Here is a 23,957-nt window from a genome sequence, read left to right as displayed (position 1 = left end):
GGAGGGCGTTCTAGTTTTGTATATTCTCTATGTATAGTATGGACTACTGCTCATTCATTTCAGAGTCAATAGAGGATCACATATAGCCTACAAACAGGAACACACATCAGTCACCATGCCGCTGCTGAGAAACTTTGGTGAGTTACTCCTCTTATTACCATACAGGAATGTCATACTAGTCTCTTTAGATCTCATGCAGAGCCAGTTCACAAAACTAAGAATCATACTGCTCTGCAATGACATTCATTCATAATATAGTATAAGCAATGTATTATGGTGACTTTGGTTTGATTTATTTTTCACTTTGATATCTTGTTACAAACGTTATGGTATTTGAGATGCTACATATAAAATGAAAATGCTTAAAAAATCCCCATAAAAATACATAATAACATGGGAATTTTGTTAGGGGGAATTGTATTATTCTCTTGGTCAAATTTAAAAACTGGGCTCATTTCCTATAATTTCCATTGACAGGTCTTCTAAATCAGAAATTGTTACTGTAAAATCGGGGACACTTGGGAACACTGGGTTACTTTGACATACGTAAAAGTGGGTGAATTTGCCTGTGGAGAACTGCAGATGCAAATTGGGTTTCGTAAATCCATCTATACATGTAACGGTAATGAAAAAGATTAGGTGGATCATTGACGCCAGTTATTAGTTGTACGTGGTTTGCATTTCTTTTTCCAGAAATGGAGATCTACATACAAATCTCTGCTTCACACAGCAATACACCTATGGACATAGCCGTGGGTAACAGTTACAGTAATGGGTTTAATTCATAGGGCAACATACAATGATTATGTAGAAAGTGCAGTGACCCAAGGTAACCAATAATTCTTGATCTCTGAAGTGACTGCAGCCAACTAAAATGTATTTGGTTGCTATGGGTTATTGCACTTTGTACAATGACCAGGCTCCCTTCATTTACTAAGAATGTATCACCTTCTTCAATAAAAGTGGGGGTGGAGTAGTGCACAGTACCCTTAACAACCAATTAATATTCATTAACCTTCATTAATGGTCCAACTTAATAAAATGAATTTACTTTGATTGCTTGGTCTGTCATATTTCAGGCTGAACTGTGCTCTTTGCATTAAATAGTGAATATCCCCTTTGAACTGAAGTCAGATATCTGATGTATGCAGCTCAACCCTAAAGTGCCAAAAGTCTTAATAAAGGGTTATTATTATTAGGTGCAGTGCAGTAAACCATATGAACCAATCAGAATCTATTAATTCCCACTCCACCTTTAGCAAAATGAATCCTTATTAGCTATACATAAACAGCATTGGAACCCTATGGCCATACATCCAAAATTCTGTGTTGTGGTTCTTTGGAGTGGAGAATGACTCCCTCTCATGGGTATCACAGGAGACAAGAAAAAAGGGTATGCGAGAGAGCCCTTTTAGTGTAGTATGCCTCAATACATAAAGTAGGGGATTGTTGGAACAAAACGAAAGAGCAGAAGGAATAATATCACCAACTGTACATCTGTTGAGGTTGAGAATGACCAAAAGAGGATGGTTGATGCAATCTGGACCATCTCCACACAGAGATATAGAGGTGGTTGCTCCCTGATACCTATAAGCAATGCCTCAAGTTGAGTTTAAGTAAACAGCCAGGTAATGCTATTTCAATTATGAGTGAATATCTCTCCAAGAAGTATGAACAGAGATGTCTGTCCATGCTTCAGAAGGTCTTTTCCTTCAATTTCAACAAAGAACACTAAAGAATTGAGCCTGATTACATTTTCATTAACCACTTGAAAATTACCTTCCCAACTGCTGTAGGGGCCCACATACCTTCTGGGAGGTCCGCCATGGAGTAATCATCACACATCACATGGGCTATTGACCTAAGAACACACAAAATGAGTGGCAATGTGTTGTAGTCATAGAATCTACAACAAAGCTATGTGCCTACAGTGATACACTCATTTCGGAGCATACTTTAGGAAAAGCAGATGTTAAATGGGACTTGACAGAATTTCTGATGAGTAACGGGGATGTATACAGTATGTCAGAACATTGAGAGCATACATCCATTAAAGTAGAGTCCCCTAAGCAGTGGTCTGACATCCCTCCAGCTCCTGATTCTGCCTTCCTGGTCCTACCACTGAAAGTAAACTATTGACTGATCTATAGTCATGTACTTGCAGTAGAAGCACTGTGTGGAAACTGTTACCCTCTTGCCGCCCACGTAATGCATATGTGCAGAAGCAAAGAGGGTATACATATGCATCCATGAACAGGTTTCTGTGATGGGAGGGCGATCACTATGTGCTTCCAGCACAGTGAACAAGCTGTCATAGGTCTTGGTCTCTCATTATGATCGGAAGCTGGAAGAAGGGCTCGTGATCATGTGACCACTGTGACAACCATTCACAGTGGTACCATGATCAGGAGGTCCCTCCCACCTCCAGGCATAAAGACCCACATAAAAGGACTCCAGGACTGGGCAAAGGAGTTAAACTTCAGGATTAGGTTTTGACTTGAGCATGGTTAGAGGTGGTTAGCTGTCATGTTAGTATTGTACCTTTTGTTTCTGTGAAAAAGGAAAGCTATATTAAGCTGCCACTTTAAGATTCAAGAAGCATATGGTCATACAGTTTGCAAATAATACGATATTGTGTTGTTGCAATTTGATTGAGTTCTCTCTTTGTCCAGGTTATACAATGTATTTGTTCTACGAGGAAGCCTTAACCACTTGCCCTCCTGAGGATTTACCCCCCTTCCTGACCAGGCCATTTTTTTCCTTACAGAGCTGCGTTACTTTAACTGACAATAATAAAAATGTAAAAAAAAGACCAAAAATTTTGAGAAAAAAAACTATATTTTTACCTTTTTGCTATTAAACATGTACAGTAAAAAAAAAAATTGTAAAAATCTAATTGTTATAAATTTACACCAAAATGTATTCAGCTACATGTCTTTGCTAAGAAAAAAAAAATCCCAATACATGTAAATGAATTGGTTTACATGAAAGTTATAGCGTTTACAAATGGCGGTATACTGTAGATACTGGAATTTTTTTTACATTTTTACTAGTGATAGCGGTGATCAGCGAATTATAGCGGGACTGCAGCGGGCATTCTGACACTGGGGGAAACTGACTTGGTGTCACTGACATCCCCAGTGACACCAATACAGTGATCAGTGCTTAAAAAAAAAAAGCACCGACACTGTACTAATGGCACTGGGCAGGAAGGGGTTAACATGAGGGGGCGATCAAAGAGTTAACTGTGTGCTGTTTCACAGTAAGCTCTGTGTCTGTGCTTCACTGTAAGCACACTGCTTTGGATGGCTGTGCACAGCACAGCCATCCAAAGCAATGTGCACAAGCTGATAGGGAGGAGAACTGTATTGTTTACACACAGTTCTCCTCCCCGTTGGAGATCCTCGGCAATCACCGGGTGCCAGCAAGTAATCACCGGCCAGAACCCAGTGAATGACAGCTGCGACCGCGTATGACGGCACAGGTAGGGCTCACGCATGCCCCCTAACCGGAAATGCAAAATCACTTATGAATTTGCGCACCCGTGCCGCCCCGTTGCAGTATATCTGCTATAGGGCAGTCAGGAAGCGGTTAAAGAACAAGTTCACTTTTAAAAGAAAAAAAAAAAGCACTAAATGCACATTTTTTTGCAGGTAAAAAAATAAGCATTTTTTTTTCTAATGAGCCTGCAGAACACTGGATGTAAGGCTCCTACAGACTCTCAGGATAGCTGTCTTTCCGTACCTTGTACCTAAGAGCAGGAAGATCGTTGGACTATGACAGCATTATATATACAGCAATAGCCAGCAAAACTTGTAGGCATTCATTCACAGGAAATTATGAATGAATGAATGACATGGTTTTGTGGGTGGAGCCCAGCATGGACCTGTTATTTTCTATTTGTGACAGCGGGTGCAGAGAGATGATCCCCTGCCCGCTGTCACAGGGAGGGGGAATCGGGGGGCTGCAGATGCTGGATCATGATACATGTTCCAAACTAAAAACAGGTGGAACATGTAACATGTTCCAAAGGTGAACTTATCCTTTAAAGTGTATATAAAGCAAAGGAGAAGAGTTAAAACCTGTCAGAATTCTAAAAATATTAAATGTGAGTGGACGGATAGTTTACATTATTTGTTGTGTTAGGGCAGAAGCACATGGTCTATTTTTTTAAAAGCTCAATCACTGTGCTAAATTGCTAGCAAGTAATCACTATGGGGTCCTTTTACTAAAAAAATAAAATAAAAATCTGTATTAATGGTTTAAGAATTCACATAGCTGTCAGTAATAATACCAATATTTTGCCTAATATATTTTTTCCCCATGATCATTACCTCCATCTAGTGACCATAATGTGGTATTTTCCTGAAATACCTCAAACAGGAGAATCCAGCATTATGGCCACTAGATGGAGTCGATGATTATAGGAATTAAACATATTAGACAAAAAGCATGGATTATTTGTGACAGCTGGGCAAATGCTTTAGACATTCACAAGCAAATTTTTTATAAACATAGCCCAAAAGGGTAGAAATCAGTCTCTAGGCGAATGTACAAACTGATAACTATGGTGCAACCTACAAAAAGTATCATTTAATCACACACATTATGAGATAATTTGCATTTACTGTAGTTGCTGCTATCTGTTATCCTATAGGAAGCAGGGGCGGACTGACCATTTGGAAACTCGGGCACTGCCCGAGGGCCCGGGGTCAGTAGGGGGCCCCATGAGATGCCCCTGGTACTTTTTTCATAGGCTTTTTTGAGTTTGGCCAAGGACACAGGGGCCCCATGATCCCCTATTGCCCGGGAGCCCCATGAGTTGGTCCACCCCTGATAGGAAGCCTTTTGTTCCGTCTCTTTACTGATCAATTTTAGCAATTTTAGTAGCTTTACTGAGCTGCAAAAATTACCCTAATGCTCCTATCTTTGGATAGTTCTCAGTGGCTGTGAAAGAGTTAATCAATTCTGCTTAATTTGCATTGCATCACCTAGATGATCAAAACTGAGAAACAGTTGTGGGACATTTTATGCTGCTTCTCAAGTAGATGAGAAACGAATGCTTGTTTGTCATTTCACAACTTTGACAGAGTGGTTTGCTGAGTGGAAAAAGTAACTTGAAAACAGAAAGTTTATAACGTGGTTTACCCTCTATGGTTTTGGTCAAGGTAACAGTAACAGTGCTTTGAACGCACAATGCAGCTATCCCTTGTTGACATGCCTACATTTAAAGGAACCTGGTCACTTAAAATGAACTTTCCAGCACAAAACTAACTTCCACTCATCTTCTTTCACCCCCCTCATTCTTACATAATCAAAGATTGTTTAACTTAGTAAATGTAGAAAACATTTTTGTTCCAGTCTTTTTTTGAACGCACCAAACCCGCGTTCAGGAGTAGATTTTATCAGTGTTTCAAATGCCAAATGCTTGTAAACGTGTGTAAACGTGGTTAACCACGTTTATAAGCATTTGCGGTTAGAAAATATTTTTAACTCTTTCATTTCCAGATGCTGTCCAGAGCCTTTTTTCATCATGAAAAATGCATGCAAAGCATTTTCCCAGTACTCAAATGAACCTGGCACACCATAGTTTGAGGATTCGCATGAAAGAAAGTATGTTAGACACTGCTGCAATAATTTCTGCACAGAAATGAGCTGGAACACATCCAAACACCACAAAAAAAAAAAACAGCTAATCTCAACACATACTGCTCTCTCCACTTCTGCTCTCTCTATTTCTCTCAAAATGTCTGAAATAGTTAATTTTTTACTGTTTTTCAGTGCATTTTGGAAGGTCTCCTGAGGTTATCTTTAAAAAACACTTCTAAACGCAAACGCGCATAAACGCGGTATGCAAACACAGCTAAAAATACTTTTTTTAACCTATGTTTTCCAGCAGTCAGTGTCCATTGTTCAGAAGTGTCCTGTGTACATGGAGCCTTAACCTCACCTGTTCTGGTGACAACAGGGGTTTCCCATCAATTTCTATCTTTGTGAAAATGGCCATGGAACAAAAGAGGGTAAATCTCCCCACTGTGTATATAGCAAAAAATAAAAAAGGGGGGGGGGGGTCGAACCTTTCAAACAAAAAGAAGGTTTTGGATATACATCCACTAAATTTCTAGAGTGCAGAGAGTTTTTGAGATTTTTGCTTTTTCCTGCGTGATATACTGTAGATCAGCCTTTCTCAACCTTGAAATAACTTTCCGGTTTCAGGGAACCCCTGCTATAAATTATCATATATCTATAACTCATGATACATTAGTGTGATGGTCGGTGGGAAGAATGCTCCTTACACTTGTGGTCATTGGGAAGAATTACCCCCTTATATATAGCTAAAACGATCAATGGTGTCAGTGGGACCTTACCTGAGAGGCAAAAATTGATCATTACTCAAGCAACCCCTAGCAACCTCTGGAGGGACCCTAGAGTTCCACGGAATCCTGGTGGAGAAACCCTGGTTCTATCAGTGTATTCTTTGGCTTTTATATCAGCAAACCAATCAAATGGATTGCAGTGGACACCAAGATCTACTCAATAAATAATAATAAAGAATTTCTTCTTTAGGGTCACTTTTAATCCACAAAGGTGTTATTTTGAAGCCTAAAGTACCAATTTATGTGTAGAAATGTAAGAAAACAGTATTCTATATACAATAGAGCTTGAATACATTCCTTTACTTATAAATACAACAGATACTGACTTTATTCCTTTCATCATTTCAGAAATGCTGCAGAAATTCTCCTTGGTGGTAATTGTTCTGACTACTGTGCAGGTGAGTATTCTGAGACTTTGTGGGCATCATACTTTTAGAAATCAGATTTCACTGATATTTGGGGTCAAGTAACTACCATGCTTTGGTTTCTGTGGCACAATACACTGTCTCAACTCCTCCCAACCTATCCCCTCTGCATTTTGTCACTCCCTCTAAACCACAACTGCCAAACAGTATCTTTGTATGGTATCATTTTCTGCACACCTTTGATACAAAGGAACTCTACTACAAAGGCAGCATCCAAAATAGGCTTGTCACCGACACAGCCCCCCTTGTATGTATATAATCCAGGCAACTCTATCAGACTACACCCAACCTACATGACATCTTAACCACAAGCATCCTATGTGTTTATCTGCACTCTGTAACAATTTGTTTGCCAAAAGGAAGAAATTCTTAGAAAAACAGGCACAGGTTATCTGAAGAGCAACACAAATTATAGTTTTAACCCGTTTGCCACCAGAGCCCTGTTCGCATTTTTTTTTTCTGAAAGCAGACACTTGGGAGAATAAAATGGTGGCAGTTCCAATTTTGTTCATGTCACATGATATTAATGCGGTGGTTTATCAAGCACAAAGTTTCAGTAAAAAATACACTAATGGTGATTTTAGGGCACGCAAACACAATACATTTTCCCATTTTATTGGAAAAATATAAAAGATGACTTTAGTGTATGTGGCGGTTTATCAAGTGCAAAATTTCAGGAAAAAATACACTAAAGTTAATTTTAGGGCACACAAACACAATACATTTCCCCATTTTATTGCAAAAATATATGAGGTTGCACCGAATAAATAGATACCCAACCCGCCTGTGAAACGGCGACAAACTTTGGTACCTTAAATTTTTCATCGTTGACATTCTAAAAGCCCATACGGGTCTTCAATTTAGCATTAACTTTGAATAATGGGCCAAGAATTTTTGTTCTCATTCTGGCGTGCACGGCCATAACAAGCATGTGAAGCACGTGAATGTTTTTATATGTAGGCACTTTGACAAGTGTGATAACATTTGTATGTGTGTGTATGTAGGGGGTTTAAGCGCTTGGGTGTAACTTTACTTTCACATATTTTTTTTTTCCACTAAAATTTTTTTTAACAGATAGGGGAATAAAAGGGTCTTTCCTTTTTTTGTTTTTCCCTTCGGCCCTGACTGCGCCACCATTCTTGCCTGGGCTAGTATAACATGTCCTGCTCCTGCTGCCCCCTCCGATATCCTTCCTTGCCATGTATCCTAGCATGCTATGGGAGATCATTCACCGATCAGCCGGCGGCAAAGCTGTATTGTGTCATTGGAGGGTGGGGCAGCAGGATGAGGAAACCAAGATGGTGATGCAGGACAGTCAGGCTGTGACACCTGAAGAGTGGATCGCTGTAGGACAACTCTGGATCTGCAGGTGGGTATGTTCTATGAGAACCCAGCATAGCAGTTAATGGGGGATTGCGGTGAAGTTCCTCTTTAAACGCTTCCAGACTGCTCTATAGCAGAACTATTGCTACAGGGTGGCAGGACTGCGCAAAATCATGTATATATACGTGATTTTGTATTTTCGGGTAGGGGATGGGCGCGAGCACCCTACCTGCGGTGATCGCCGAGTATCACTGATGGGGGAGAGGTCTGTAAGTAAACAATACAGATCTCTCCCCTGTCAGCTCCAGCACACTGCTTTGTATTGCTCTGCATAGTAGAGCAATACAAAGCAGCATGTTTACACAGTAAAGCACATCACACAGTTAACCCTTCGCCCCACATTTTCCCATTCCTGCCCAGTATCATTAGTACAGTGTCAGTGCTTTTTATTAGCACTGATCACTGTATTCGTGTCACTGGGGATGTCAGTGACAGTTAGTCAGCCCCCCCTCCCCCAGTGTCAGAATTCCCGCCGCATACCCGCTATAAGTCGCTGATTGCCACCATTACTAGTATAAAAAAATAAATAAAAATTCCAGTATATATACCGCCATTTGTAGACACTATAACTTTCACGTAAGCCAATTCATTTACACGTATTAGGTTTTTGTTTTTTTTTAGCAGAATACATTTTGGTGTAAATTTGTGATTAAATTTGGTTTTTCACTGGATATATTTTATAACAAAAAGTAAAAAATATTGTTTTTTGTTTTTTTTTCAAAAGTCTTTTTTTGTTTATAGCGCAAAAAATAAAAACCGCACAAGAGATCAAATATCACCAAAAAAAAGCTCCATTTGTCGGAAAAGGAAGGACATAAATTTAATTCGGGTGCAGCTTGCATGACTGCGCAATTGTCAGTTAAAGTAACACCGCGCCATATCGCAAAAAATGGTCTGGTCAGGAAGGGGGTTACATCCTCTGGGGGGCAAGTGGTGAATCTGGATTACTTTCACAGAGTGGGTTTATTTAATAAAACTGAAGAGTGCAAAATCCGGTGCAGCTCTGCATAGAAATCAGATTCCATTTTTTTTTTTGTCAAAGCTTAATTAAACAAGCTGAAGTTAGAAGCTGATTGGCTGCCATGCACAGCTGCGCCAGATTTTGCACTCTCCAGTTTCAGTAAATCAACCCCACAATATCTAAGAAGAACTTTACAATGATTACCGACAAAATAATCAAAAAAATGACTATTACTATGCCAAACTCACCCATATTTAGGGGAACATTCATAATAAAGCATTGTCAGGTTATAGCCATCCTGGTAGGTGCTCCCCAACCTCCCTTTCTAATCCTTAAAGTAGGTCAGTATACTATTATTGCTTTGGGAATTTAATATACATATATTGAGGCATATTAAAAAATATTGAATTTAAAACTACTTACTGAAACACAAGGCATGTTATAGAAAGAAACCATAAAAAGGGATGTGCCATTGCTGACCATGATCTCATCAGCAGCATGTTGTCAGTGATATTACAAAGAAGGGAAATTTCCAGTCAGTCATGTGTGAGTTTGGTTTTTCAGTCATGTAAACTTTTGTAGACAACAGAACAATGAGTAATTGTTATGAAAAACAATTCTAGATAGCATTTGGCAAAAGGTAAAGATCTGTAAATGAAAAAAGACAATTGCCTTGCGCATCACAAAAAAACAAAAACAAAAACCTTTTGCTGCAATACTCATTGTCATACTTAGTAATTCCTTTACACAACCAGATGCTTCCAGTCTTTGTGGCTAAATGATGTACAGCCTCAGTCAACACACTTCCAGTAAGCCCAGGCTGTCATGGACACACCCCGAGGAGGACATCATCATGCTGACTTGAGCTTAAGTTGGCCAAAGATGGATCAAAATTCATATGCTTTAGCAGGGACTGTCTGAATTTCGATCCATCTATGGCCATCCCCCACTTGACAGAAGTTGATCCAATGACTGGCGTTTGTCAAACACGATGTTAGAAAAATTTAATTCAATCAATGGCATCAGCGCTGGTCAGTGTATTCTGACAATGGAGGATTCCCCACTGTCAGAATGCAATGCCAGAGATGGGAGAATTCCTCTATCCACTTCACTTGTGTGGATGGGGAAATCCATTCAGTTCTTTCACGATCAGCCCTGTGGCTGATCGAAAAAAAAAAAAAAAAAAAACAATCTATGGCCAGCCTAAAGGCTGGTAAAACAGGCCAAATATTGGCTGGCTCAACGGAACCTGGCCAATATTCAGACAGTGTGTCTAAGACTGGCTTCTGTCAAACCAAGATCCGATTGGCATTTGATCAGTGTGTTCTGGCAGGGGGGGGGGGGGGTCATTCCCCCTGTCAGAACAAAAATAGCTCAGCAGGGGAGAGCGCTACACTAACATCCCTTGTGTTAGTACAGCGACCTCTCAGTTTTTTGTTGTTCAACCAACTGGGTTGAATGAACAAAGACTTCTCATGCGTACCTAGTAAGATAATCCCCTAGAACAATCATGCAGCCAGTGAAGCCTAATGCAGGCCATAGACGGGCCGTTTATCGGCCGAATTGTTGGCTGATAAACGGAAAATCGGTCGTTGCTGGCACCGGTGCTGCCACCAATGTCCACGAAAAACGTCCATTTTTTCGTGGATTTTCCAGCATGACCGATAAAACTAAACGAGAAGATCCGCGAAAAACGGCCGACGTGCTGAACCCACTAACGGCATGAATATCACCCAATTTTTCGTGCGGACAAAAATTTGGCCGATAAACGACCCATCTATGGCCTGCATTAATAGTCCAAACTCTTGTCTTGCTTAATTGTTCCAGGTCACCGATTTGCTAACTTATGCAGTCATGTTTAAGATGACAGTCCAGGACCTTTAGCTTTAAAATCCAACTCAGCAATGGCATCGCCCATATTTCAATACTCACAGGTTCCCTCACCTTAATTCATGAGGTTAACTCATTCCCACTCCCTCCCATTTAGGTAGGTTTTAATGACGGGAGGCTGGATGGACTTCCCAATCACATAATCACTATGATTGGCTGTCACACTGGTCACATGCTCTGGGATCCATCCAACCGCCTCTTGGTCACCTACAGGAAGCGGGAGCTCACCACTCATTTGTAGGCATTAAGACCCACCCTCCGGCCGACACAAATATGCATTGCATGGTCGGCAAGAGTTTTAAAAGCTAAAGTCCACCTTTCATGGGAATAGTGCAGTGTCTGCTGTTGCTGATCTCTTTAAAATGCCTTTTGCCTAGCTGTCTTCTTCATCATCAATCATTTCTTTGCCACTATACTAGAACGATCATGCAGCACGTGAAACTAGAACCTATTTCAGGTTAGTGAAACAGAAAGCACTCAAGTTAGGAAGTCAGCAAGGCAGCCGGGCAATGAGCAATTTAAGAAGGAGCCCACAATGGCTGCCCCTGTATTTCCTTTTGAGGAGCATGACAATAGTTCTTCAAAGGGAAACATTGTAGGGCACCTACTGTATTCAATTATCAGTGAAATTACCAGTAAAATGTTAACCGAGAGACCTATAAATACATACTCAATATAATAAAATATAATAAATTCAGATAGTAAAAGGGACATGTAAAGTAGGTGGGTGGTCAAGGTGGATTGTTTAGCTGTAAACTAGCTACACCTGCTGCAGCAAAAACTTCTTTCCATTCTCAGTAAGAATCTGTGGCTTCCTGACCTCAGGTGAGAGGATGTGGTGGAAGAACAGAATACAAAAGCAGACATGTGCAAAGCAAAAAAAAAAACTTGTACACCTGCAAAAATGTATTTTCATATATAGAGGGGATGAGTGACATAGAGATGGTTTTGTACCTCTGGTTTTCCAACAGTGATAAATCTGCTATGTCCTACCCTATAGGTGTTTGACTGGTTTATTCAGGTTATTATGCTAGCCATACAGGCTAAACAAGAGAAAACCAACAAATTCCTCCATCCATGCTAAACAGCATGGATGGTTGAATTTCCAATAATGACTGTTTCATTCAAGCAGTTGTGTACTTAAACAGTGATTGCATCTGATAGGTGCTTGGAGCTGTGGCTGGCCTGGTTAGAACCATGAGGGGTGAGCTGTCCGTCCTTGCCACATTTAACATGTCTCCCTAATCCCCGGCCAGCTCCCCCTTCTCCTCTATCACTGTGCACAAGTGATGGACCTCGATGGAGAAATCTACCTGACAGCTGCACTAGTTCTGATACTGTCAAAATGAGGAGATATTGGAGATACTGCGCTTAGAGAAGCAAGTATTGCCTGATTTTCTAAATATCAATGGAAGAATGTAGTCCACATTAAGGGGTCTATTTATACAAAATTTGATGTTAGAAAGTCACAAGCTTTCACCCAGCCCTCACAAATTCTGAATGTAATTTGCTTAATACTTTGATTTCCTATCAGTTCCATCTAATGGCCATAATGTGGTATTTTCCTGGTTAAGGTATTTCAGCAAAAATACCATATTATGGCCACAAGATGATACTGACGATCATAGCAAATCAATGTATTAAGCCAAATATGATCAGAATTCCTGACAACTGGGAAAATGTTTGTGACATTTGTCCAGCGAATTATTCAGAATAAATAAACCCATAAGTGTTGTTTCCCTAATAAAATTTTGCCTTTCAAATAGTTTTTCTGCAGCTAGCACCAGGCCAAACAAAACCTCTCACCCACTATTAGTATACATGTATGAAAATGTTGCTACAGAGACATGTTTCCACATACTGCACTAGAAACTGAAAAAAATCCCCTGTAACAATTTGGGGTGATTTGTCCATTTATTCTAAGAAAAGTTCTACTGTCTACCATTTTCTGAGTCATGTCATTGCCACTGCATTTTAATATCTACTACAGAAAAAGACTGAAGAAACAGTAAATCTGGGTATCACAGGTAGTTCAATTTGCTCATCCAGTGGGTTGAACATAGAAAAGTGACGTCAGAAAAAGAACGAGTCATCCACGAGTCTGCCCTTTTGTGTGTATGTGTGTTTTTTTTTTGGGGGGGGGGGGTGTTGTTTTGGGGGTTTTTTTTACTTTTTTGTCTGAGTATAGGTCTGTGCTTGTCCTAAGCATGTTTGAAGCTATTTGCTGTTGACTGGCTCACTACCTCTGCTGGAAGTTTATTCCAAGCATTACCTACCCTTTCAGTAAAATAATACTTTCTGAGATTAGTTTTGAACTTTCCTCTAGTTAGTTTAAGGTCATGTCCCCGTGTTCTTGATTTTGGTTTTGTGTTGAAAATATTGCCCTCCTGAATCTTATTCACCCCCTCGATGTATTTAAAAGGTTTCTATCATGTCTCCCCTTTCCTTTCTTTCCTCCCAACTGTACATGTTAAGTTCCTGAAAAAATGATTAATCCCCAGATCAGCACATATGATGTTGGTGCAGGAATCTCTCCCTCTCCAGAGTACTTTATCAGCACTTGGAGCTGCAAGCACTGATCTAATGCTGGCTTCCTAGCACAAACATTCGACAGAAGCTGGTCATTAGACTGGCTTCTGTTCAACAGAGAAGAGTAGAGATATATCAAAAGTCAGACGGTTCCTGCTGAACCAGCCGACATTTGGTACCAGTGTGCCCAGCTTTAGGGAGAGAGGATACCCACTTCTGATAGCCCTGAAAAGGTGCCATCTAAGTTGTAATTCTCAATGTTTCCACCCAAGATTCACACATTGTTTCCATAGGATTCAATTACAAAAGTGTGAGTCTTGGGTGACCCCCTAGTGCTTGCTCTCTATCTTCTCTCGCTCTTGTCTATTTACTTCATGAACCACTATTCCCTAGTACACATTTCCTGTCACCTTTTCCTACATGTTTCACCAAATGCATGGCGTCATCAGGGTACATAACACCATTGTGTTGTGATTACTGAGCACTACCAATACCAGATACCACATACTGTACTTCATTGCACATGTACAATGACATTATTCTATCAGTTGTTTGATCATTTTGCCTATGGTGGGCATGCGCATATACAACTTGTTCAGAACTACTGTTGTAAAAAAAAAAAAAATGATCTCAACTATGTTGCATTTCTGAATAAATAAAATAAAAGTTTTACTGTAGGTATATAAGGGCAGGCCTACGAAAAGTCCCTTTGGGGCACTGGGGTATCCAGTTTGGAAAAGTTTTGTCTTTTCCAAATGGCTATTTACTACTATTTCCTCAACGTTTTGGCCTCTTCTGTACGTTCTATTTTGGATTACTGTACAGTTAAATCCAACTTGATAACTCTGTCTTTCAATGTTAATGGGCAAAAAAATATGTACAAGATGATAGGATTCAGACAAGTAAGTTCTCTGCGGAACCTGTGTCAAAGAGCAGTGCGGCTCATGCATGCGCAGTGAGAATCTGGCTGTGAGGCCACAAAGCTTCACAACTGGTTTCTCTTAGTTAAGCTGCTGACATCAGGGACCCAAAGAGCGGGTGAAGAACAAGCTCAAGTGAGGACGCGCTCCTTGGACAGGTAAGTGTCTATATATTAAAAGTCTATTAATTTTTGGGTGGGGAGACTGAAGCTTCTATTTAACAAGTGCTTTTCATTGTGCTTGTTTATAGGCCCCTCCAGGCCCCTTTTTGGATCCTAATCTCTGATTTATAATCAGATTTCTTGCTTAAAATGTTCTTTTACTGAGAAGTTTCATTTGTAATATACATATAAACCTTTAGTAATGACATTCAGTACCATTACTCATTTCCCAAATTCGGTTCTCTGTCCTTCCCACAAGATGAACGTAACATTAATGAGCTAAGTCTATAATATTATTCTATATATGATGTATACTGTATTAGGTCATTGTTTTCTGTTAATAATATGGCATTTTCCAACCAGCAACAGAATACAGTTATATACAGATTCATACACAAGCTATCCTCATAACTGCCCCCTTTAATTACCTATATCTGATGCCAATTAAATTAAATTATGTAAGTATTTATATAATGAACTGAGTATGGAAAAATTACTGACAAACAGACACTTTGTGATTCTGCAACTGGTGATTTCAACCAATTGTTAGTGGCAGGATCACTGGTGGAAGAGGCACTGGGAGCTGGAGTGTGGAATGGAGAAATGTTCAGCTGCACAGAGGAAACCTTAGCTAGGTGCATTGATTACTCATGCTGTCACTGATCAAGGGAGCCAACAGTAAGCCAACAGACCAAGGGTAGACATGAGGAATCATGCTGAGTGAGCAAGCTGACAGTCAGTGTTCTGAAAACTGTAGTGGTTCAGAGGAAAGAGATAACCAATGCCATTAGGATTGAGGTGTTTGATGGTAGCAAAGTAAGACCCCCATGGGCTGTGGCTTCTGTCAGATTTTGGCCCATCTTGGTACTGTCCAAGCTTGCAGACATATCTCTAGGTACGTGCTATATATACACAGTACCAGTCAATAGATTGATATGGCTAGTCTAAACCGATATTTTACACTGATCAGCCAAAACATTTTAACATATGGTTATGAATCTGATAATTATGTTCTGCCCTTCTTTCAAATATATGAATCACAAAACACTATGACCACCCCACCATAGCTTGTCGAGATATGGGACTCCACTAGACCTCCTTTGAAGGTATGCTGTGCAATCTGGCACCAGCACATCCCACAGATATTCAATTCGACTGAGATACGGAGAATTTGGAGGCCATGTCAACACCTAAACTCGTGTTCCTCAAACAATTCTTGAGTTTATTAGACTAGACTGCCTTCTTCCATTGCTCCATGCTCCAGTTGTGATGCTCATGTGTCCATTGAAAATTGCTGCACTGCCTCTCCCAAAAACTACTTTAATTAATTAATTAATTAATTAAATGAATGAACTCCCTACTACACAAAGGGTCCCCAAAAATATGCATGTGCTATAATGCCCCGCGGGCTGGCAATTATATCCCTCCTCCCCAGTGACTAAATCCCAAATAAACCAATAAGTAAATGCAAGGTGCTTAAACGACCATAGTGCTAAAAATAGCACATATACAATGTCATGAAACTGTGTATACAGTGAAATTGTATAAAACAATACATATACATATATATATATATATATATATATATATATATATATATATATATATATATATATATATATACATACATATACACACACACATATATATAATATATATATATATATATATATATATATATATATATAAGTCCCAATAACTGTGCAAACATATAAAAGTTCCAAACGAATTGATACATTTCAAACAAAACCCAAAGAAACCCCCATCTGCATCCGGTGTGAATATTAAGTGATACAGTAGTAAATCTTCTTATCCATAGCTATTCTCTTTGTGTAGTGCTCCAATTAGTGCTCCCCCTCCAGAGCCCCAGCCAACACAAATATTTGACCACTTGGAATGGTAGGTCAAATATCGCATGAGATGTTGCAGCGCTCTCCTGCAGGAAAGTTGGCCGTCTGTGTGGTCTTGACACCTCTATTCTCTGATGATAGACTCCATAGTGAAAACACCTCTCGATCAATTGTTTGCGACAAAACTCCTCCAGAACCTCCACAGTACTCCTCCACCACCGTAAAAACATCAAAAGGAAACTTCCATAGCTTAACACCGTATTTATTAGGTAAAAAACTATTAAAATTGCACTTACATAAAAACCATGTGTATGGCACTTTAAATCCCAGCAAAAAGCTACTGATGATGTCATGCGACGAAACATGTAGAGCGGGGCTTGATAGAGCTACACTTGTCCTCTGAGAAGGATTTGCTTTTTGCTAGGATTTAAAGTGTTTTTTATGTAAGTGTATAAAAACCATGTGCCCTGTCAGGGCTTTGTTCTAAGGTAAGTATTTCATAATGTACTAGTATGTGATGTGTACTAGCAAAATTATGCCATTGTTTTTCATGGGTTTTTCTTTTGTTTGTTTTTTTAAAGGCAGTGGTTTACTACCGTTTTAATGGCCGAGGTGGACAGGCAGGCAGATATCATCATAATCTCCACCTTGGAGGAAGCCTTGTATACATTACAATAAAAGGCTTCTCCTAAATAGTGGAGATGCAATATAACCAACTCTCTCTATATCCAAGAATAGATGGCAAGTGCTCCTCCATACCCAAAAATGCCAGGTATCCTGCCCCTGGAGTCTCCATGAGATGTTAAAACCTGGAAAGTTATTTAACCCACTAGCCCCTGCTAAAAAACATCGATTTAGGGTCCCTCTATCCAGCGGTGTCCTTACACCAGCTAGGTTCACTGGCCATCCTGTGTCCCTGGCACCGAAATCTTCAGTGTGGGCGCCTGGCTGGCTTTGACAACTTGTGCACATGTGCAAGTAGCGCTGCACTTTGTGAATGGTCCCGTAGTCTTCTGGGACCTGTCACATGTCCTAGAACACTAGGGAGAAAGAGGGGGGGGGGGGGGGGGGGGGACAACTTTCGCTTCAGTGGAAGTGGGTACCTGTCAAATTCGGGTACCCCCTCCCCCAAGGTGCCAATCCTTATTGCTGTAAAAGAACAAAAACATAAGCGCACCAACCTTGCGCATTACCTCAGTAAATAAAGGGTGAAGTTATTGAATTGAGATATATACTCACAAAAGTAGAAATAATAAAAGCATATAAAATCCGACATCAGTGCACTGGAATATCAGACACGTGCGGGTTCCAGTGAGGGGAGACTCTCGGGATGAAGAGCATTTATCCTGAGCATGTTTTTATGTTTATTTTATTTGTATTTGCTCTGTGATTTTGTAGCACTGTTGCCCCACCCCCCCATGATGTAAATGTCCTGCCCATATGGGAAAGCTCACACATGGCCTTGTGCTATATATAGAGGAAGCTATTCTCAGTTTGACTAGCTCTCAGGAAGAAGGGATCCCCCTTCGAAATGCGTCAGATTCATCCCGAGAGTCAACTCTCGATGGGACCCGTACATGTCTGCTATTCCAGTGCACTGATGTTGGATTTTATATACTTTTATTATTGCTACTGTTGTGAGTATATATCTCAGTTCAATAAATGTACCCTTTATTTACTGAGGTAATGCGCAGGGTTGGTGCGCTTTTGTTTTTGTTCTTCGTTACATCTGTTATTGGGCTTCCCCAGCCTTGTGTCAGAGTTGCACAACATTTGATCGGCTATTGAACTTTCCTATATGGTTCAACCCGTTGAATTCTGATCTGGGTCTCTGAGCGCAGGAGATTTTGTTTCTGTTTCTGCCAATCTTTATTGGGGAGTGGTGTATAAGGCCTTAAAGCAGAATTTCCCCTTTTGGGTGGATGTCCGCTTTAAGCTTACAATACTTCAATATGTTTATCTCCTATATAAAAGTTTTCTATAAATTGTTTTGTTTTTTTTTTTTAGCTATGTGCTGGTCAAGAGAATGATACCGCTATACCTGAGGATGATGGTCAGGAGAATGATACTGTTACACCTGAGGATGAAGATAGTAACTTTACACCAGATTACAACAGCTATTTACAAACTTGTGAGAAAGCAGATGTCCGTGGGTTCCGGTCTATCTTCTTGCCAATAATGTATGGATGTATTTTTGTGATAGGGCTGGCAGGGAATGGCTTAGTGATGCTGAGGTATGTCTGCTTTAACAGACTGAAAACTGGAACAGATTATTACATGCTGAACTTGGCTCTAGCGGACATGGTCTTCCTCTTCACCTTGCCTTTCTGGGCAGCTAGCACTGTCCAGACCTGGATTTTTGGCAACGACATGTGCAAAGTCATATTTTGTCTCTACAAAATGAGCTTCTTTAGTGGGATGTTCATACTTATGTCCGTGAGCATTGAAAGATACTTTGTTATTGTCCTGGCCACCTCTGCCCACCGACACCGGTCCAGGACAGTGTTGATCAGTAAACTCTCCAGTGCTCTCATTTGGGTCGTTGCTTTCTTCCTGTCTATCCCTGAGTTGATCTACAGTGGTGTCAACACCATTAATGGTGAGAAAACTTGTGACATTATCTCTGCTGAATTACAAAGCCTGAACGCTGGACTCAAGATCTCCCAGATGGTTATTGGATTTCTTATGCCGTTGATCATCATGGTCTTCTGTTACAGCATGATTATCATGACACTGCTTCATGTGCGTAATTTTGAGAAGTACAAAGCCATCAAGGTCATCATTGCCATTGTTATTGTGTTTTTGGTCTTCCAACTTCCTTACAATAGTGTCAGCTTGATTAAGACCTTTGATAACAGCACTGATTGCAAAATCAGCAAGACCATTGATATCGCCGATTATGTTACCTACACCCTTGCCTGTTTCCGATGTTGCTTGAACCCATTCCTCTATGTCATCATTGGGGTCAAATTCAGAAATGACCTGTGCAAGTTCTTTCAAGACTTTGGTTGCCTGAGCCAGGAAAAATTTGCAGAATGGTCAACAGCCAAGCCAAGCAAGAGAGGCTCCTTTGCAATGGACACTGACACAACAACCACATTTTCTCCCTAAATCTTCAGTTAATGGACACAAAAGTGCTTTCTAAAGGATCAGTCAACCCATAACCGATATTTTCATTTTTGATTTAAACCGTCTGACAAAATATGTCTATAAATATCTAAAATATACTTTTGATTACACTTACAAGATGAACACGGTCTAAAAAGGCACAATGTCAAAACCCGAATCACAACCACCATGCTTAAAAATGAAAATGTCTATTGTATTGCATTGACCTGTCCATAAAAATACTTAGTACAGTGACCACATTTACTATTTATCAGTGAATCTTTTATATTACAACACAGGAGTCCACAGGCATCGCACTTCACCATAAATATTTTGGAAATTCTTCCTAGAAGGTCACATGATAATCTGACCCAAGAATATAATTGTGTGCTTGATATATAAAAGTATTTATTAATTTTAAATAGTCTCTCACATTAGCTATCCAAAGTCAGACAAAATGGTCAATTGGCATATTGACTGGCCATATAATGGAGGATTCCTCCACTCTGTCAATTGTACCTTGTGAGAAAATAGGATTGTACTGTGAATCTCAAACATAAAATTAGCAAACAAAACCGCTCTGGGATTGAAAAAAGTGGGCTTACCCTAGACAAAGACTGTCCTCTAATGGGGTCAGATAGTTTCAAATAGTTACAATGCAAAGGAGTGTGTATAAATCCGGCTGTAGAAGGATCAAATCTCTGCCGATTCAGAGCCCTCTAAAGGTGGCTAGTGATCAGCTCTGGTCTCATATGTGTCTGATCACTTCCTGGTAGTTTAGTGTCATAACCTCGCTAACACTCTGTGTTACATCACAGTCACGTGACGTCCTCAGGTGTCTCGGGTTAGGCAATCCTAGCCACCTTGTTTGGTATCATGTTGTCATAGTAATGAGCTTCCCTCTCATTAAGCTAATGCTTAAAACAGAACTATACTCACCTCCGATCCCATGATGCGCTGTCCTGCGGCTCCCAGTCTGGCCCGCTGACATCCTTCAGGCGCCCGGCTTCCAATTTCTAAATGCCGGGCACGGTCATTGGGCAGGTGGGGATAACGTCACTCCCAGGGGCGGACTGACAACTCATGGGGCCCCCGGGCAATAGGGGATCATGGAGCCCCTGTGCCCTTGCCCAAACTGAAAAAGCCTATGAAAAAGGTACCAGGGGCATCTCATGGAGCCCCCTACTGACCCCGCGCCCTCGGGCAGTGCCTGAGTTTTCAAACGGTCAGTCCGCCCCTGGTCACTCCCGTGCATGCACGGGAGTTATGTCAAATTCAACATTACCGAATTTGTACAGTGAGCTGCTCGCCTGCACAGCTCCCTGTACAGGGGGGGAACAGGCAGGTATGTAGCTTTAATGCAGGAGAGACAAAGCATGTCTCTTCTGCATTAAAATCCTGCCTGTCTGCCCATTTTTATTTTTTACCTAAAATTCCATTTTAAGGAGTAGTGATTCTCAAATGTCCCTTGATGAGTACCAATGTACAGCCAATACATTGAATAGAAAGAGTATTGTCCACAATCAATATTAGTATACAAGATGTAATTCCCAGCTGCTGCTTTGCCATGCTTATATCCAACAAATAATGGATGTGGATATGGGTGGAAAAGCTCAGACTTCAATCAATAGATAATTTAGTTCTCAAATACTGTTGTATACCACATAGATTTATATCAGCATATGAAAATGAGCACTTTCTATAACATATGTAGTGATAGGTGATGAAATCTCCCCATATGATGTCATCCATTGTACCAATAACATCAAACACCCAGACCCACATGATTTCATCCATAGTCCCAATATCATCAAATACACAGGCCTCATATCATCATTCTCAATAAAAGTGCAGTCCAGGTGCCAGTATCCAAATATCTCATAAGCAGAATGAAGTAAATGCATGAAGGCAGTCAACCATCGAAATGAGCTATAAACAGGAGACGAAACTGGACAGTGATCCACATGGCTCTGGGACCAGGCCTTTATGTGTTTCACTATAATGGCATCATCAGAGGGGCATTTATCTTGTTAATAAAAAGTATATTTTAGATAGTTATATAAGGTGGTGACCGGGTAACCTATTTTTAATGTATTCCATTTGCAAGTTTATTTGTGAAGGCATCCATCCCACCTTTACAGTATTTGTTTAAAAATATATTTCCTGGATGGTGCCAGTATTCTTTAATTCTGTATAATCCTCTGACTTTACTGGTGAGATATCTTCTTTGCCTTCCTGGCTCTACACACCTGCTGTCGCTATTTCGGAGGATTCCCACTGTTCTTGCTGGAATTATATTTATTTCATATTATAAAAAAAATATCACAGGACTAGCTTCAACACTCAAAGCATGTGCTAGAACATAGACAGGAACAGAGACGGGAATTATGCCAGGGAGGTCCACTTTTGAAGGTCTCAAGAAGACATACAAGAAGCCAAGGGCAACTCAAGTCACCAGATTCCAGCTAAAACAGAAATATCAATTTGGGTGGGCTGACCCTTTAACTGAATGTGTAAATATTTCTGACAGTGATATTAATGGACTCCATATAACTTGATCAGAACAACCACTGACTTTGAGAAGACAAATAAACAGTTTGCCACCACTTCATGGCATTTCAGGTGAAAACCCAACTTTAAAAGAAACCTAAACTGACGCAAATTAGGCAACTCAAGTAATCTGTGAATCATAGTTTACTATTCAGAAATGGCTTTCTTCTGTCTGACTCATATGACATTTGGTATTATTGCTGATCTTTATCATATCGGCTTTAATTGACTGTGTAACTCGCTGCCAAAACAAAAAAAAACATTTTTGCAGAAGCTGAATTCCCCTGGAAACCTCTACAGATAGTCGTGATATTACTGATGTGGAACTGAAAGGAGACTGGTTTAACTGTCAGTGATAGGAATTATATTGTACAGAATGTGTAATAAATTCACTCCTATTTCTTTCTTGTTCATGTTTTTAATATAAATAAGCTAATTTAAAAGGGAATGTGGACAGATCTTCACATGCATTTTCTTTATTTACTTGTTATGTGTACTATTAAAAAAATGAAAAATGTGTCTTATTTCTTTTCAATCAATTAAATATGAAATATCAGTCAAAGCTGACTTAACATTAGATATATTTTTTGTTCATGCTAAGTGCATACACATCAAGGGGTCTAATTTTAACCATCTGCTTCCCAAGCCTATTCTGACACGTCTCTCCTACATATTATTATTATACAGGATTTATATAGCTCCAACAGTAACAATACAGTTCAATACAAGAGGGATAGGAGGTCCCTGCTCCTTGGAGCTTACAATCTAGGATATAAAAATTATCCATTTTTTTTGCAAGAAAATGACTTAGAACCCCAAAACATTATATATGTTTTAAGCAGAGGCCCTAGAGAATAAAACAGTGAGTGTTGCAATTTTTTGGAAAAAATACACTTTAATAAATTTTAGTGCACAGAAACAACATAATAACCATTTTTTAGTAAAATATAAAAGCTGATGTTACGCCGAGCAAATAGGAACCTAACATGTCATACTTTAAAATTGCGTACGGCTGTGGAATGGCACCAAACTACGGTACCTTAAAATCTCTAAAGGGGACACTCTAAATGCCTTTATAGGTTACCAGTGTAGAGTTACACAGGTGGTCTGCGGCTAGAATTATTGTTCTTGCTCTGACATTCAACATTATATCTTACATGTGTGGTGCGATCACTGTTCACATATGCATGCGGAACTGACGCATGCATTCACCTTTGTGCGCAAGCATGGGAGGATGAGGGTGCTTTAATTTTGTTTAAATTATGTATTCGATTTGATTTTTTTTTTATTTTTACATTCTTTTTTAATTTTTTTTTAATCACTTTTATTGCTGTCACAAGGAAAGTAAACATCCCTTTTGACAACAATCAGCAGACACAGGTCCTCCTTACTGAGACATCTGGGGTCTATCTGACCCCAGATGTTCCCTCTGCCCTTAACAGTATTAGATCAAGCCAAGATCTGTCTGATCTGATGATTGTACACACTCATAATAGCTTGTAAACAAACGACTGGAAGTGACAAAATCTTGGCTGCTTCCAGTTCCTAATACCAAAGAGGTGACCGGAGATGATCTGGTCTCCGAAACCCTCTATGGTAAGCTTCAGTGCCAGGCTCCCCAGGAGCCAGTAGAAGGGGTAGCTAATTAGCCGCTAGGATGACTTTTACATACAAAGAAATCAGATTGGATTGGAGTAGAGAGAATAAATTGAGAAGGGGAGGAAGGTTTATAGATTACATATATAGCTAAAGGCCCCTCACACTATTGTGTTGTGGTATTGTACACATTACTGCATGTTATGT

At 39.9% G+C, this 23,957-nt stretch overlaps 1 protein-coding gene across 1 annotated transcript; it reads left to right on the top strand.

Moving 5' to 3' along the window:
- The first annotated feature begins 69 nt into the window (after window positions 1-69).
- On the top strand, window positions 70-22,671 carry CCR7 (C-C motif chemokine receptor 7). Its single transcript, XM_089674401.1, has 3 exons — window positions 70-137; window positions 6,726-6,775; window positions 18,504-22,671. The coding sequence occupies exons 1-3, from the start codon at window positions 116-118 to the stop codon at window positions 19,605-19,607; spliced, it is 1,176 nt and encodes a 391-aa protein (XP_089530527.1). The 5' UTR covers window positions 70-115; the 3' UTR covers window positions 19,608-22,671.
- The last annotated feature ends 1,286 nt before the right edge of the window (window positions 22,672-23,957 follow it).

The sequence above is a fragment of the Staurois parvus genome, unplaced genomic scaffold (genome assembly GCF_062004578.1).
Source record: "Staurois parvus isolate SC_StPar_1 unplaced genomic scaffold, SC_StPar_1.0 ptg000151l, whole genome shotgun sequence".
NCBI classification, from domain to species: domain Eukaryota; kingdom Metazoa; phylum Chordata; class Amphibia; order Anura; family Ranidae; genus Staurois; species Staurois parvus.
Note: the sequence above shows the minus strand (reverse complement) of the source record. Positions and strands in the feature narration are given on the sequence as shown.

Bases quoted from the DNA above. Each gene is read 5' to 3' on its own strand.
- CCR7 (XM_089674401.1), top strand. From the start codon at position 116: ATGCCGCTGCTGAGAAACTTTG. The intron at 138-6,725 runs GTGAGTTACTCC...TCATCATTTCAG, and splicing joins GCCGCTGCTGAGAAACTTTG to AAATGCTGCAGAAATTCTCC. The intron at 6,776-18,503 runs GTGAGTATTCTG...TTTTTTTTTTAG, and splicing joins TTGTTCTGACTACTGTGCAG to CTATGTGCTGGTCAAGAGAA.